Source organism: Lynx rufus, unplaced genomic scaffold (assembly GCF_022079265.1).
Source record: "Lynx rufus isolate CCGP_SWC_20201006 ecotype Redwood Valley unplaced genomic scaffold, mLynRuf1.p SCAF_3, whole genome shotgun sequence".
In the NCBI taxonomy this organism is placed as follows: Eukaryota; Metazoa; Chordata; class Mammalia; order Carnivora; family Felidae; genus Lynx; species Lynx rufus.
This window is the reverse complement of record NW_025814845.1, coordinates 167,847,018-167,864,359: the sequence shown is the minus strand read 5'-3', so window position 1 is coordinate 167,864,359 and position 17,342 is coordinate 167,847,018. Positions and strand designations below refer to the sequence as shown.

The 17,342-nt window shown below is 53.0% G+C and overlaps 1 protein-coding gene across 2 annotated transcripts in view; it reads left to right on the top strand.

The window, feature by feature from the left end:
- LOXL2 (lysyl oxidase like 2) overlaps positions 1-17,342 on the top strand; it is a 63,511-nt gene that overhangs the window by 41,091 nt on the left and 5,078 nt on the right. For both annotated transcript variants that reach the window (XM_047091420.1, XM_047091419.1), the window contains exons 7-9: positions 4,768-4,935; positions 7,029-7,191; positions 11,855-12,098. In XM_047091420.1, coding sequence (XP_046947376.1) covers positions 4,768-4,935; positions 7,029-7,191; positions 11,855-12,098 — 575 coding nt within the window. The remainder of the gene's footprint in view (positions 1-4,767; positions 4,936-7,028; positions 7,192-11,854; positions 12,099-17,342) is intronic.

Here is a 17,342-nt window from a genome sequence, read left to right as displayed (position 1 = left end):
GCCGGGTTACCTCGCCTCCTACCCCCTCACCTCCCCAAATGAGGTGTGGGACTGGTTCACCACAACCTTATCAAAACATGATGCAGCCCTGCCCTACTCCACTGGCTGGAAGTGTTTTGTTTTCCCTATTCATGCTCAGGGAGATGCGGCTCCCTTCTCTCAAACCCCATACTGCTGCCATCAAGAGCCAAGGGAATAGGAAAAGGGAAATGCCTGGGTTACTTTCAGAAACTCTGAGGAGGATTGACCTTCCCTGGTATCCTCACTGGGTGACGAGGTGGAAGGATGAGGGCCAGAGGCCCCTGGCTGACCCGAGGCCTCTTGGGGTTCCACCGGTCCTGGTGATGTCAGAGCACCTCTAGCTAGCGGGCCAGGCCGTTTCCAGAATGCTGGTGCCTAGGAGTGGGGCCCTGGGAATGGAGAGCAATGCCCTGGGCCATGTTAGAGCTTCATGGCTCGCCTCTTGCTCCCTCTGGTCTTCTCTGGAAAATGAGAAAAGGCCCCCAATGCATCTTGAAGTGCTTAGATTCTCTCCTGAGTAGTGGAAACCTGGTCCCTATCACCGAGGCTGCTCCAGGCCTCATTAGCCCTGGGGAATCACAGCAGCAGCTTGGAGAAGGGCTTCAAGGAGAGGCCCCCGCTCACCACTGGTGACCACATGAGTCAACCTGCAGCCACGGTCCTCAGCCAGAGCCTCCGAGACTTCCCTTGGCTTTCAAATGCAGGACAGGGATGCTGGCACACGGCCAGCCACCTTTGGGAGGGCTTCACAGACAGAGATGGACCAGGGAGAGCATCCTCTAGAACTAAAGGGAGCCCTGGACACAGGCCCTTTGCACTGGGGAGCCCCATTGCTCCCCGGGAGCAGGACAAAGTGTGAACAGGGGTCCTTCCAGCTCCTCCGCCCTCACCCTTCACTGCTCTCCAGATGACAGAATGAAGTCCGTCTTCAGGAGGCAGTGGCCTGTGAAGGGGGCAGCCGGAGGTGCCACGTGTCCCCACTGCAGTCAGTAAGGCAGGGCACAGTCCACACGGAATCCAAAACCAGTAGTAAACCCGATTGAAAGTCATTCTGCTCTTTAACTTCACTGCCCGCCGACATCCTGAGACTCAGTGCTAAGCTGGTCCAGCGGAACGGTGCACCCCCTGCGGGCCTTCACCTCCCTGGGCTTGGTGGTGGGAGCTGGGCACCACACGGGGGGAGGGAAGGGATCTGGACGTCCCAGAGAGAAGGGAAGCTTACCTCCGGCTCCCGAAATCAGAGCCCACGTTGTGGGAGGGCTTGTCCCGAGGCCTAGATGCAGGGCCTGCAGTGCAGGCTCTATTGCTGTCCGCGGGGTCTGTCTGTCGTCACACACAGTGTCCAAAGGCCCACGGCCAGGCCAGGGGGCTGGAGACTCGGGACCAGGGGAGGAGGGAGACGGGATGTGCATGAGGGGCTGGCAGATTGCTCCTTGTCAAGGCAGCAGTCGCTGAGAGGCGACCCGAGATGGGTTTCACAAGACCCCAAATTAGGTTTCTTTGTGAGCATTTAAGCCTCAGGGTCAGTGTGACCTCAGCGGACAGTCAATACCTCAGAACCCTAAAGCCCAGGCCCCAGGGCCCAGATCTCCCAGCCGGCGTGCTCCCTCCGCCACCTGACTGCAAAGGCCCAACGCGGTCCTCAGTTCTGGGTCAGTGGTCCCTGCTTTGAAACGAAAGCAGCCCTGCCTGGAGAAGGAGGCCTGGTGCCTATGGTTTGGAGGTAGTCTGGTATGGAAGTTAAGAGGCGCTTCCCTCATCTGAGACTCTGTTTTCTCATCTGTAGAATGGGGATGACCTAACAGGGTAGTCGTGACAGCAGAATGAACTCATGTCCACAAGAGACTTGCACGGGCCCACGGACACCATACGTGCTCCGAAGTCTGTCTGTAAGCTTCCCCACGCCGAGCGCAGTGCCTGTCACAGCGCAAATGCTCAATGAGCATCAGCTGGATGAATGGATCTGGTGAAATCTGCACAACTGATTTCATCCCTGGGGAGGGGCTGGCATTACCTAAGGCAGAGTTCAGTAAGCACGTAAAGGAAGTATATGGTGAAATAGAGGCCTTTGTTAGGTCTCAGGTAAGCAGAGGGGCTGGCCTGGGGTTACCTAGAGGCGTCCCTGTTGGCTTTTAACACACGCCTGCCCAAGGCACTGGCCCTTCCTTGGGATGTTGGAACTGAGTCGCCTGCCTCCTGCCATTCTGGAATTTTCTCAATGGCTCTGCTCATCTTATTTGTTTGTGTTTTTACATAGCCCTAAAGATGCATTAGTCATGGGTAAAGTACAATCCGTATCTCAGACAGTGTCCAGTGCCCACCTTCACCCTGGTCCTCAGCCCAGAGATACTCAGCAAGACAAACATTGGCCTCCCGAAGGCCAGCCCCCTTCTCGTGTGCTCCAAACCCTTCGATTTCTTCTGAAGAGAGTTTTGATTTCTGATGGGACTCCCACCCTAATAAAGATCATCACTTTGATGATGGCTCATATTTCTTGAGCACCTACTTTGTGCCAGGCCCTATCTAAACACTTTACACAAACTATCGCATTTTTTGTATTCATTTATTTTGAGAGACAGACAGAGTGTGAGCAAGCATGCGTGAGCAGGGGAGGAGCAGAGAGAGAGAGAGAGAGAATCCCAAACAGGCTCTACGCCATCAGTACAGAGCCCAACATGGGGCTCGAACCCATGAACCATGAGATCATGACCTGAGCCAAAATCAGGATCAGACACCTAACCGACTGAACCACCCAGGCGCCCCTGAATTATCTCATTCTTTCATTCGACGAGCGTAGGACAGAGACTTAGCATCATGGCTGCCCTTGACTTGTCTGTTTGCCAGCTGACCTCATTGACTTTTGCAACCCCTAAGCCCATAATAAGAACTTAAGAACATACTTCATGCCCTAGAAGTTATGCTTGCTTAGAACTGGTGAGCCAACAGCCCAATGCACTGAGGGTTCCTGGAGGTGTCATGCCTTGTCCCAAAGGAATGAATTGCTAGATGTATAGAGGGAAGGAAGGTAAGGTGTTTGGATTAGGGGTTGCATTTTCAGGACGCTTCCCCAACCTCCAGATCTCTCTGCCTGCCCTCATGTAAATTGGTCCGTGCTTTCCGTCTATAAGACTGGTCACTTATTCATTCATTCCAGAAGTAGCGTTGGAGAACCTAACACTTGTGAGATGCTCGCTTCGTTACTGCTCACACAGCAAACCACACAAGTACAACTCTGCCCTTCGGAGCTTATGTTCTGGCAGAGGAGACAGGCATTAAACAAATTGTGAGTTAGCTTAGTTCTAACTGTCATAAATGCCAAGAAGGAAACGTGTGGGGAGCAATGGAATGTGTCTGTGGGCCCTGACCCTGCAGGCGAGAGAGGAGTGTCGTTGGGTATGGAATCGGAAAGACGGACAAGGATCAGCAAGGCAGAAGGGCATCTGTATGCAGTGGGCTTCAGTGTGAGAGGTGTGACTTACTATGGGACTCGGTCAGGAGAGTTAGGGAGCCACAGAAGCTGAGAGAAGGCCCACATGCCTGGCGGTCGGAGAACAGGATGAGAGAGTGAGCAGTGGAGCATGGGAAGCCGCTGACGTGTTCTGAGCAGGAAAGTGACACGATTGGGTGGTCTTCAAAGACGACTCTGGCTTCTGACTAGACAATAGGGCGATGAAGTCCAGAGCGGGGCAGGGAGGGGGGGCGGAGGTCTGGCAGGGGCAGGAGGTGATGGCGCCAGGGACAAGGGGGTCTGCACGGAGCTGGAGGGAAGCGATGGATTGGAAGGAGACTTTGGAGATGAAATCCACGGAGGAAGATTTTTGACGGGATGTGGGGGAAGAAAGAGAGGGTGGGGTCGAGGATGGTTCCGAGATTTCTGGCGTGTATAACAGAGCAGATTCGGAATCAGCAAACTACAGCTTGCAGGCCAAACCTATCCCTCTGCCTGCTTTTGTAATTACGGTTGTTCTGGAACACAGCCATACCCAGCCATTTACACATCTGCCTTGGCTGCTCTTGAGCTACGCGGCAGAGCTGAGCGGTTACGACACAGAGCATACGGCCCACAAAGCCTAAGATGCCACCTGGCCCTTTATAGAAAGGTTGCTGCCCCTGGAGTAGATGGTAGTGCCTTTTACTGAAATGGGGAGCGAGGGAGAGCTAGAGCACAGGCTTAGGTGGGGTCAGAAAAGATGCCAGGGTCAGATTTGGGCCTTTGCAAGGTGCCAGGCGGAACTGTCAAATAGGCAGTTGGCTACAGTGTCTCGGAAGGGGGGTCTGGTGGAGAGGAGAGTGGGGGTGGAGGCCAATGAGATCGGGAGCTGGAACCAGGTGAGCAGAGGGTGTGATGATGACAAAGGGCCCAGGAAGGAGTCTTGCAGAATTCTAATATTTTAAGGCCTCTTGCACCCTCACTAGTGTCTGATTCTAAGGGCAGCCCCTACAGGTAGTCTCACGGAGGGCAGCAGGGAGTAGAAACAGGTGCTGCTGTGGTGCTCAGTGGGGGTAAGTGCCTCTCCTCTGGCCACACAGGCTTCTAAGGTTCCAGGATGCCTGTGAGCGGGGACCTAATACGTAAGACCATGCTGGGCACGATAAGGGCACACAGTAGGCTCTCAGTGATGCTGTCGAATCCAACTGTGTCCCAGGCAGGACCCCCTGGCTTGGGGAAATTGAGACTGGTGGCAATATGGTGGGCACCTCCCCTCTGTCTCCAGCTGCTGACCATGCCTTTCTCTCTGTCCGCAGCTGCGCCTGAACGGGGGCCGGAACCCCTACGAGGGCCGGGTGGAGGTACTGGTGGAGAGGAACGGGTCCCTCGTATGGGGGACCGTGTGTGGTGAGAACTGGGGCATTGTGGAGGCCATGGTGGTCTGCCGGCAGCTGGGACTGGGCTTTGCCAGCAACGCCTTCCAGGTGAGAAGCCCCAGCCTCGGACCCTTCCATCCAATCCGGCCCTGCCCCTCTCAGTCAGCCCCTATTTTCCACGAACCTTCCCCAGCTACCCAGAAAGTAGAGAGCAAAGTGCCCTGGACTATGCGGGGGAAGGGGAGGTGGGTAGGAACCTCATCCTGGCCTCAGCTCTGCCCCTCACCGCCCTGAGTCCTTGGGCGAGTCATGCTCCCTTCTGGACTGTTTTCCCACTACAGAGTGAGGGGCTGGACTCTGGTTTCCAGGGTCCACTCAGCTCTGAGTGCTGGGAATCACCCTGGGCTGTGGACTGATTCTGGGGTGTCCTGATGTGCCTATGCAGCAGGAAACAACTCGGTCCTACGGGGCAGTGGCAACCACCCAGCCCAAGGCCCCAGATGCCTTAGCTCACTCCCTTGGAGGCCCCTCTGGCCAGACCATGTTTCCCAAGTGGTGTCGTGCGTTCTCCCCGTGATTGGCAGGTAAACCTCCAAGCCTTGTCCTGCATCTGTGCCCTCTTCCCTCCGGTCCCTTCCTTAAAGACAGAGACTCAGATGAAGGTAGCTAAGCCCCTGCCCCTATTGGACGGCAGCAGAGGAAAGGCAGGAAGCTCTTTGGCTTAAAAAATCATTGACTTCTGTTCCCTATAGTGTGAGGGAACGTTGTCAGAAGGAGGCCGGGAGGAGGAGGAGCCAGAGATAGGAGGCTCAAGGTCTATTCCCGACTGTATCCCCACCAGCCTGCTGTATAATGATCTAGGACAAAGCAGCCACTCTTCTGTGCCTCAGTTTGTCTCCCTGTGACATGGAATGACTAGGCTCAGGTCCTCAGTATCCTGGCTCCAAACACTTTCTCACAGAAGAGGAAAATGGCTAGAGCCCCCCCCGGCTTGCTTGGCCAACCCTGACTCCAGCTCCTGTGCCCAAGTGGCCCTGTCCCCCAGAACGGGATCACCTAGGGAAGGACTCGGGACAACTCCGCAGCCTTGCTGAGCCTGACTGCCTGCTTGCAGGCTGGCCGGGTCCAGGGCAGGAGCTGAGTCCTGAGCAGAGACTGCCCTGTGGCTCCTCTCCCAGCATTCAGAAGGGACAGGCCTCTGATGCCACTGCCCACGCCCTCTGGGGCCCTGGCTTCCCATAGTGCCTCTGCTAATACTGCTTTGACCAGCCGAGGCACTCTCTGGGGCCCCAAAGGGGGCGGAAGAACAGTGTTCTCCAGCTACTTTTGTTCCTGGTCAGCTCATTCTTTTTTTTTTTTTTTTTTTTAACGTTTATTTATTTTTGAGACAGAGAGAGACAGAGCATGAACGGGGGAGGGTCAGAGAGAGGGAGACACAGAATCCAAAACAGGCTCCAGGCTCCAAGCTGTCAGCCCAGAGCCCGACGCAGGGCTCGAACTCACGGACCGCGAGATCGTGACCCGAGCTGAAGTCAGCCACTCAACCGACTGAGCCACCCAGGCGCCCCTGGTCAGCTCATTCTTAAGACACCTGTGTGTCTGCAGGGTCATGCAGTGGGCCAGGATCTGCCACTGATTACACACCCTGTCCCCTCTCTAGGCCCCGGTGTTCTCTCTAGAGGATGAGGGGCGTTCTCTCAGTAAACAGAACCAATTGGATGTATGAATATTGAACTATCATGTGTGAATAGATCGCTTCTCTCCTGCCAATTCTGACCAACTGGCAGTGTCTCCCAGGAGCACTGTGTTGAGGATCCTGAGAGCACACTGGGTTTAGAGGAGAGAGTGCTGTGATTGACTAGTCATGTCTGCCCCGGGCGTGGGGCTGGGGAGCGAGCTGGGAGTTGCAGGTGCCTGCCATTCCTGATGCACAGTATTCAACTGCTGTTTGACCAGAGTCTTAGCTATGCCTTCCCCGCGGGGAGCAGTGGCAGAACCAGAGTGTGAGGGTCTCCCTCACTCTGCCACCAACAAAGTGCATGACCTGGGTGAGTGACTGTTTGTGCCTCTGCTGTCTCCATCTGAAAAAATGGGGCTCATTTAGCTTTAGCTTGGGGATTTTTGTGAGGCCGAAAGTTGACAGAATATGAGACAGTGACAATCCAAGGTGACCCACTTCCCGTTTCTTTTGTTTCATCCAGGAGACCTGGTATTGGCACGGAAATATCTTCGCCAACAAAGTGGTCATGAGTGGAGTGAAGTGCTCGGGAACGGAGCTGTCCCTGGCGCACTGCCGTCACGATGAGGATGTGACCTGCCCCCAGGGTGCGGTGCAGTACGGGGCTGGAGTCGCCTGCTCAGAAAGTGAGAGTCCCTGGGGGTCCTACCCCACCCTCCCCGCCAGGCTCCAAAGAGTCCCGCTGGTTATTCCTTGCAAGTTTCTGGGGCGTCTGCCCTGAGAGGTGCCAAAGAGGAAAGCAGAGATTAATTTTAAGTGAAAAGAGTCGGGGTGGGGGGAGGGGGGAGGAACTACCCCCTACCCACAGCCCCACAACTTGCCTGCTGACAGTGGAAAGACAAGCAGGAGGGAGGGACTTGGAGAGTCTGGGAGTCTTGGGTTCAAATGGCAGGCCAGTGTAGACGAAGTGACTGAGAACTACGCGTTCTTACCAGTTGACGAGGAAGAGCGCACCTTCCTTGGAGGATATCTCTGAGGGCAGTAAAGCAGACGAAGCATATAGGAGGTGCTCTGTGCCTGTTGGCTTCCTTCCTTTCACCTTGCGCCAAAGGGCATCTCCCGTTTCACACCGTGGAGGCAACTTCCCAGTGACTCCCTGGGAATCCCAGAGAGCCTAAATACACAGAAGGAGAAACCCCGCCCACACTCAGAATGGCCCAGCTCATGAAGGCTCCCTTCTGTGCTGAGAGAGAGAGAGAGGCCTCGCCGTGCAGCTTTGCGGGCACACTGCTGTCCTGATGCCCAGACTCTGCCCTCCCCACCCCGGCCTTATAAAACCACACTTAGCCTTCTCCCTCGAGAACCTGGCAGGTGGCAGAGGCCCAGGATCTGGCCAGAGAACTTGAGATCAGACCCCACCCGCCATTTATTAGGTGACTTTGGCAAAGTTAGTTAACCACTATGATTTACAGTTGTTTTTTTCTGAGACACTGGAAATTAAATGTGACAATGAATACGTACACGTGCACAATAAACAATGATGCACGTCTTTTACCATCATGGAGAACCTGGGGAAGAGTAAACCTGAATTCAGTGAGCTTCGCCCGCCCATCGACCCCGTTAGACTCACTGACCCAAGCCTTGTAAGGTGGGACTGTCCACCCGGCATGAGCTTCTCTGGGCAGATAGCACAAGTTATCGCGTCCTGTCTGAGGAGATCATCACCCTTGCCAGCCGCCCCCACCCCCGCCCCAGGAAGAACATCCTAGCAGAGAGAAAGCAGTCAGGGGCCTTTCCTTTGCTTCTTAATTTATTTTATGTTGTAATATACCATTATTGCCAAAAGGAAATTAAGACAATATGAACCTCAGTAAAAGGTAGCATGAGATAAAAGCAGATACAAAAGGAGTGCCTCGGGTGGCTCAGTTGGTTAAGCGTCCGACTCTTGATTTCATGATCTCAGGGTCATGAGATCGAGCCTCATGTCAGGCTCCATGCTGACAGCACAGAGCTTGCTTGTGATTCTCTCTCTCCCTCTCTCTCTGCTCTTCCCACCATCTTCTTCTCTCTAAAAATAAATACAAACAAACATTTTAAAAAACAGCAAGAAAGTAGGGGTTGGCAAAAAGGTAGTGGCTCAAAATGGAACCAAGAGAGAGGTTAATAAAAAATTATAGTGTGGAGTCCTATACATTTACTCTTGGGAGGTCATAAAATTCACCATGAGCTTCCTAACAGCCAAAAAAGGAAGGAAACCTGGTCATTAATACCAGTATCCATGAAATAGAAACAAACCCATGAGATAGGAGCAACTCACTGTTCTAGTTTCCAAGATGGAAGGGAATTTCTCATGAAAAGGGACAGTTATGAGATCAACAGTACTCTTGACATCCTCATGGCAGATGAGAAGTTTCATGGGGTCCTGAGAACCCCTCAAATTAGGCTAAAGGCATCACTCAGAGTGACTACAGGGAGGCAGTGCCGTTTGGGCCGGGAACACAGCTCTTGGCTGATCTGGCTTAATGAATGTTATTCAGAGAGAGAAAGTATATTCTCCAGGCAACCCTTTGTAATTACTTTTTCTCATCCAACCTGTTACACCTGTATCTGCAAGCCTTCTCCTCCTCACCCACCCCCCACATACAGTCCATTTCATTTTTACCTCTCCATGTTCTCTCGACTCCCTCTACCTCCTTCCACCCGACTGTCTCAGCCTGTGTCCAGATGACATTCTTCCATACTGCAGAGGCCCCTCAGCGGGATCCCCACAGTGACATGTGCCCCTCCGACTGCTCCCCCTCCCAGAAGCCGGAATCAATATTGGCCTCCCACTCATGCCTCTGTCCTGTCCAGACCCGTCCGAGCTTTCCCACAGCACTTAGGTGAGTGCAGGGACTTGCACAAGGCAGGTGTTGCCCGGCTTCGTTGTGGGCCACCCTCCATTCCCCCACCCCTCCTCAGTGTCCCAACCGCCCAGGCTTTGGTCCTCCTTCATGCCCCAGGGGCCTGGCACATGCAACTTGACATTGTAGAGATACTTCCTATAGTCCCCACTCATCCTCCAGGGAGCAACGAAAAATAACTGCCTCCGAGGAAATTCTTCCTGACCTCCTCCCCCAGACTGGGTCCCCCTGTCATAATTCCCAACACACCCATGTTTCTCCTTCTATCTCTGGACACAACTGTAATTAAGTAATTAGTATGTGCTTCTGTCTTTCCTGCCACAGTCTGCCCTGTTCAGCACTGTCCAGAGACAGTGCAGTGTTCGCTATAGTACTTGGTGGATGGGCAGATGAATTCATGCTTCAGATGAGCTTCCGGTGGACATTTCAGATGTTAGGGAGGTGAAGGCCCCCTTCTATGGCAGGTGCTGAGAGCACGGTTCCCAGGCTGCCAGCAAACTGCAGATCATGTTAAGACATCTGAGCTGGGGTTAGGGCTGGCCTCCTCCCAGAAAGAGGAGAGAGCAATGGAGACCCATTTGCTCAGCTCAGAGGTAAGCAAAGGAAGGGGCCGTGGGTTGAGTACCGAGTAGGGTGCAGACAGTGAATAAGAGACTTATAACACCCTCTAATAAAAGCATGCCCAGAACACCCGGTACCGGGCATCCTGGTGTGTGCCCTCCAAGAGGAACTATTTCTCAGCGAACGAGGGCCTCCCGATGTGTGTCTTCCACTCCCCAAACCACATCCCATCAGTGCTCCCCCTTCGTACCCTTCAGTTCCACATCCAAGCCCTGCAGATGGATTTGTTCTCCAGAGGGTGCCGCCCCGTGCCGGAAATTGTGTCCTGAGAAGCTGCCGTGTTCCACGTGCAGCCGGGAGGCCGTGGGGAATGCTCCAGACTCTGGCAGACTTGAGGGAAGCAAAGCTCACAGGTGCACACCCACTTTAGACATTTACAAGCAACTTGATGGAAAACATAGGATGGGTCTGGTTGTACATCAGATACAATAATTTTGTGACTTGAAATGTACTAGAAATAGTCAATGGAATCCGACTTTTAAAGGGAAACTTACAGTTAACCCTTTTGTAAAGAAGCTAAACCTTCTAATAGAATTGCTTAGTGAGCAAACATGGGCTGTATCCATCGGTAATTTTTTTTTAACACCTGCTGTGTGCTGTGTGCTGAGTAAATCGAGCTTTGTTTTACAAGAAATACCTGGGGGCACCTGGGTGACTCAGTCAGTTAAGCTTCCACCTTCGGCTCAGGTCATGATCTTGCAGTTCGTGAATTCAATTCCTGCATCGGGCTCTGTGCTGACAGCTCAGAGCCTAGAGCCTGCTTCAGATTCTGTGTCTCCCTCTCTCTCTGCCCTTCCCCTGCTTGCACTTGCTCGCTTGTTCTCTCAAAAATAAACATTAAAAAAATTTTTTTATATGAATTTAAAAAAAATAAAAGAAGTACCTGGGGGAAACCCTCATGTAGAGCAACAGTGTGAGTGGAAATTGAAAGAAGCCATTAAGAAGGTGATTTGGCAGGGGCACCTAGGTGGCTTGGTCAGTTAAGCATCTGACTTTGGCTTAGGTCATGATCTTGCAATTCGTGGGTTCAAGCCCCACGTCGGGCTCTGTGCTGACAGCTCAGAACGTAGAGCCTGCCTCAGATTCTCCCTGGATTGTGCTCTTTCTAAAAAGTAAATAAACATTTTTTTAAAAAAAAAAGATAATTTGGCAATATGCATCAGAGCCTTGAAAACATATAGCCCTTCCTCCCAGCAGTTTCAATTATAGAAATATATTCTAAAGAAAAAACTGAAGTTAAATACAGATTTACTACAGGATGTTTAACTGTGCAAAAATGTCAAGGAACCAATGCATCTAAAAATATGAGTTAATAGGGCTATGAATTAAGTATTATAGAGCCATGAAATGCATGTTGTAATGGATATTTATTAACAAGGAAATACCTCAAGATATATTTTAAGGGAAACAGTATGAGCAGACTGTAAGTCTACATACAATGTCACACATGTTGTAGACTGTATTTATCGATCCCAGAAGAATCAGACCAAGGTATGGATGGTGCTCTCCCTCAGGGAGGCACACGATCATTGCTGTTGTTTGTTGTTTATTATGGAAAATCTCCGGCCACCCAAAAGTAAAGAGAACAATATAATGAACCCTCATGTACCATCACCCAGACTGAACAGTTGCCAGCATTTTGCCCACCATTTTGCACCAATAACCACAGAGGCGTCCAAGAGGACTCTCAGAGAAGGGGAAGAGGAATTGGGGGTGGCGTTCCTCAAGGAAAGTGACCTTGGGAGGCCATGAGCCAGTCCCAGATGGTGCTGGGGGCGGGGAGGGGTGTCTTGTCTTGTTTGAACATCGTGTCTGCCCTCCCTAGCTGCCCCTGACCTGGTCCTCAATGCGGAGATTGTCCAGCAGAGCACCTACCTGGAGGACCGTCCCATGTTCATGCTCCAATGCGCCATGGAGGAGAACTGCCTGTCAGCCTCGGCTGCGCAGACCGACCCCACCACAGGCTACCGCCGGCTTCTGCGCTTCTCCTCCCAGATCCACAACAATGGGCAGTCTGACTTCCGACCCAAGAATGGCCGCCATGCGTGGATCTGGCATGACTGCCACAGGTGAGCCCTCCTTGTTCATCGTTAGCATGTTACTCTGGCCCCCCACGCTGCACTGGATGGGATTCAGAGTCACAGGGAGCCCTGGAGACAGCTGACAGGCCACACATCCAGGAGGCAGAGTCTTCCTACACTGGAGGGGTCATTACAATGGCCTTCTACATTTATTCAGCCATTCTCCACTCTCAGCTGCCCCGGCCCACCTCCCCTTCCCTAAGCCCAGTCTCTTTCTTGCCTCCAATGCCTCTACTGTTAGGAAACAAACTTTTTTCTTGAGGACCCGATTGCCTCTCCATTGACCCTTTGGTCAATGGTTTTCAAATGCATCTATGGCAAGTTCACGATCTGTGGGGTGCTTGGGGGCTCTGCAGTTTTTAGACTGAATTCATTCATCAATGTATTTTAAACATCTCGAGAAAGACGGTGGGTGTGGAGACAAGAGTTCTAGGCCCAGTAGTCGTGAGACCTGGTCTCTCAACCCAGCTGTAACCAGCTGCGCGATGTCAGGCCATCTGGGCTACATCACCGGGGACCTCCAGTGTCCCTGCCAGCCCTCAGTCTGTGGACTTGGTCCCAGTGTTGTAAGTCCTGCACAAGAACAGAGTGAAATCCTAGAGCCAGCCCTAGCTGGAGCCAACAGAAGCCACCCCATTCATCTCCTTGCCTTTTCTCTTTTTTTTTTTTTCACTTTGCCTTGATTCTTACTCTAATCCAGGACCCACTGCCCCAGCTTGTTTGCATTTTCCTGCTGAGGCCTGAGTTGGGCAGGTAGAGGGAACAGAAGTGAGCACACTTTTGAAACTGAAGGGGCGGAGGCCCCTGCTGTGCACAGGGCAGCAGTGCCCCTCAGGGGTCCACGGCGAGCGCCCTCCTGTGCATCAGTGCTCTCTCGGCAGCACAGCTCTCGTCCTCGGTCCCTGCGTCTCACGGTGAGGCCCATGGGCTTGGGCAGAGCCTGACCACCGCAGACCTTCCCATCAGAATCTGCATTTTGTCAGCGTCACCCGCTGATGTGCGCGTCTCACATCAGAGCCTGAGAAGCCCCAGCCCAGCTGATCAATCGCTAGGTGTCCTTCCAGCTCGAAAAGGAAGCAGGCACTGTGAGGGGCACAAGAACTGATGTTTATTGACCCCCTTCTAACTGCCAGGCACATGGAACCCTCATTTTCAAGGGTAAGGAGACAGAGGCTCAGTGTCTACATGACTTGCCCAGGGTAACACAAGAAGTCGCCCGGCAGGGACCCTCCACTCCCGGCTGTCTGACCCCAGGGAGTGGGCAAATCTTTCCGTTACCTCTGCTGAATCTTCATCAGAAAGCTATCCTTTTCCTGCTTTTTCCTGTCACAACTGATGGTCCGGTCACATTCCAATAAGTCTTGGGATAGAGCTGTTCCATCTGTTTCAAAAGAAAAGACTATGATAGAACTTAGGGTGTTGATTTTCCTTTATAATTATTATAAATTATGTTTTGAATGTCCCGACTAGCCAAAGAATTTTTGGTCTTTATATAGAAACATGCCAGCCTTCTGCAGGGTGGAAGTCAAAGAGTAAAATTAAAGTCATGACCATATTGGTGCCTGATTTCCTTTGGAGACTACGTGGTGGGAGCCCTGGGTCTGCCGGGGCTGATGTTGCTTATTATAAGTGGAACATAATTGCATCTCTGTCCCACACATGGCGGTCCACCCAGACATTACATGGCAGAAGTCTCCGTGGGACATATGCTTGCTCTCCGAGCAATGGTCTGTCCTCTAAGAATACACATGGCGACACCATGGAAGTGTTTCTTCTGATCTGGAGCCCCAGGCATTCCGATCTCTATGCCACCCCACCCCCTGATTTTCCTGTAGTCTATTTCATTTCTTTGCTTACAGATGTTCCCATCAACGATTTGGGAGGGATGGGTAGAAAAAACATGCTGGCCAAGCATATGTCCCTCCCAGCCACCCCTTCCTGGTCCGTAACTGAGAGCCTATGACCATAAGATCTCAGGGAACATAAGAGGACACCCCTGCACCCTGGCCTCCAGAGCTCCAGGGGGCTTCTCCAGTCTCTGTAGGAGGACCTGTCAATAGGACTCCTGGCCCCATACCTCTGTTGGGTCCCTTTGAGAGTCTGATGACAGCAGGCCCTCCCTCCACTCAAAACAAATTATTTCTGGAAGACTTAATACCCTATCTCAGCAGATTTACAGACCTCAGAGCCAAAGTTGAGAACCCTGGCTCAAATTAGTATGAATGGGGAAAACTATCACTCCCAATTTAATTGATGGTACAATGAGGAACAGAACTGTGTTCCTTGAAAGCCTTAAAATGAAACGTGAAGACTGACCCCCTTAGCACTTGCCTTGCCAATCAGACATAGGAAAAAAATGCCCTGAGTTGTTCTCTCTCCTATGCATCATGCCCTTGGTTGATGATCCTGCCCTCCTGCCACTTGCACCCCAGGGGGTGGAGCCACACCTCTTTAACTGACACATCACATCACAGGTTCCACGGGGTCCGGACGAAGGTGAGCACAGAGCAGCTCTCCTCTGAGGCCTTCACAGCTCAGGAAGCCCCTGGAGAGGCGCCAGGAGCTGGCCGGTGGGGAGGTGGATGTCCAGCATGGGTGCCAGCCCAGCGAGTCAGGGACAGCCCTGCTACAAGGAGAGACTTTCATTCGCTCTGCCCTGCTTCTGCTGCATGCAGAGCAGGCCCCCATGTTGGATCAAAGCCCCACAGGTGCGATGTGGCCCCTGTGAGCCCATGTTAGGCCCTCGTCGCATCCGTAGGGCTTTGGCCTGGCCAGAGGGCTCCTCCTCACACATGGGGAAGCAGGGTAGAAGGGTGGAAGGCCCCCGCCCTTCATGATAGCACCTCCTGAGACTGGAGCACACCCCGTTTTCTCTGCAGTGGGGACAGAGCACTGTCCCAGCCGCAGCTGAGCACCAGCCAGGACTGTCCATTCTATGACATGTGGCTGGTATGGGACAGGATGAAGAGTGACAGCATCTCCTCTACAGTGCGCACGGATCTGACGCAGAGTTTTATTTGGGCCCCCAACAACCTAGGATGACAAGGGATATACCCAAACCCGCCATCTTCCTCTGGACCAGCCTTGTGGGTCGCCCACGTACTCATCAGCTCCTTCTTCCCCTGGTACCATGTCTTAGGATACCGAGCTCTGGAGTCTTGTGCTAGAAGGCCATCCTTCCTTTTATCCAGATTACAATGACTTCCACCAAGTGTCAGGTTATGCTCTCTCTTCTTAGGTTCTGGAATTTCTTTCCACGTTAGAGTTTCCCTAGGTCTACCCCATGGATCAGGCATCCTCTTAAGGCTTGCAAAAGTCAGGACACCTCAGCCTAGAAAGAGGAAGTATACCCTCATCACTAGGACATGTCCGTCCGTCGTCCTGGTAGCCCCATCTAGATCTCCTGGGGTGCGTAGTTGGGGGGTACCCCTGGCCTCCACAGCCAGCCGGCGGGGAGGAGGACCTGGCCCCGGGATCATGTCCACACCTGTCCCGGAGATAAAGCACTGGAGCTCCAGGACTGCAGCTAGCTGGGATCAAGAGGCTCCGAACCAGCTGTTCCCTCCTAGTGTTCACAGGGGAAAAACTGAAGAGCTAGGGAAGACTTAAATCAAGCGTGCAGGAAGCAGGGGGAGTGGGAGAAGGTCAGCCTTACAACAGTCCATCTGTGGCCTCCGTCTGAATTTTGTTTAGACAACGGAACATAAACCTATTTCTCTTCAGTCTTTCCAGCCGGTAAACATGGCAACATAAACCCCTCTCTGAAAGATGCAGACATGTTTTAGGCAATGAGTCAGACCTCATGTCTCATCCTGCTCCTGCAAGCAGCCAAAATAGACTCGTTCAAAGTCATCACTTCCACTTGCCACAAAATGCGTCCTTGTGAATGTTCTCGGGGGGCCCCTGTCCCAGCATCGCTTTACCCAGAAACATCAGCGACCTGGGAAAAGCCCAGCTTAGGAACTCCTGACATTTTTAGCACAAGCAAACACAGGAGGAAGGGGGAAAGAGCCTTTAATTTCCTCTCAGAAAACCGATCCTTTTCATTCCTCTCTTGCCTCTGTCCTGACTGCAGTCCTCCGGCGGAGGGAGCCTGAGGCCGGCCCCGTGAGACCTGGGGGGTGAGGAAGCCTGGGAATGGTAGTGGGAATAGTGGTGGTGGTGACGAAACTACTACTCCTGGCACTACTGTGGGCCGGAGAAACAAGAGAGAGCCGACAGGTGCCGAGTGCCGCTCTGTTACAAGCCCCGCGTGAGGTTTTTCTGCAGTTTCTCTGATTCAGTCCTTCCAGGAGCCCTGAGAGTGGGTCCTGTTATCATTCCCACTTTCCTGAGGAAGAGGCTCAGGTCGTGCCTAAACACAACCAGACATTCTGCTCCCCGTGCCTTGGGTGCCTTGAACTTCTGTCTCCCCGTTTGCCCCGTGTCCCTGCAATGGCAGCGACGAGTGTGTTCAAGCAGTTGCAGACGCCTGTGATGCTCGCATGGCGGCTTAGGATGGTCCTGGCCAGCAGAGCGCCTCAGGGAGGCCCCCGCCCGCAAGGGGCAGACTTGTTCCCCTTGTTTGGTCTGACCCAAATGCACCACCTTCCAAGAATCTGCATCTGTTCTCAATCCCTCCCAGGCCAAGAGATGGGACACTGTTATGTAAACGGTGCGCGGGGCTAGAGCAGCTGGATCACACAAGCTCTCCGGCCTCTCTTCCGGGGCCCACGAGGACGCGGCTGCCATGCTCTGCTCCTTCCCAAGGGCCTGAGAAGCCCTCTCTCCCCCTTTTTGTGCCAGGAGCACAGAGTCCTGTTGCTCACTCCCTAGCTGGTGCCAGGGAGGCTGAGGCCTCGCTGCGTCCTAGTCCCACCTCCTGCCTGACACTGGGCTGTGTGAGGGGCTGGTCCAGATACCCCGCTGTTCTTCCCGCCTCTCCCCCTTCCTCCACGTGCCTTCCCCTTTCTGTTCTTTCCCTCCCCACCGAATTCCCACTTAAAAAAGTTTTCAGGGGCACCTGGGTGGCTCAGTCGGTTAAGCGTCCGACTTCGGTTCAGGTCATGATCCCGCGGTTCGTGGGTTCGAGCCCTGTGTCAGGCTCTGTGCTGCCAGCTCAGAGCCTGGAGCCTGCTTTGGGTTCTGTGTCTACCTCTCTCTGCTCCTCCCCTGCTCACGCTCTGTCTCTCTCAAATAAATAAATGTAAAAAAAAAAAACAAAACATTAAAAAAAAAGTTTTCAAAAGACAT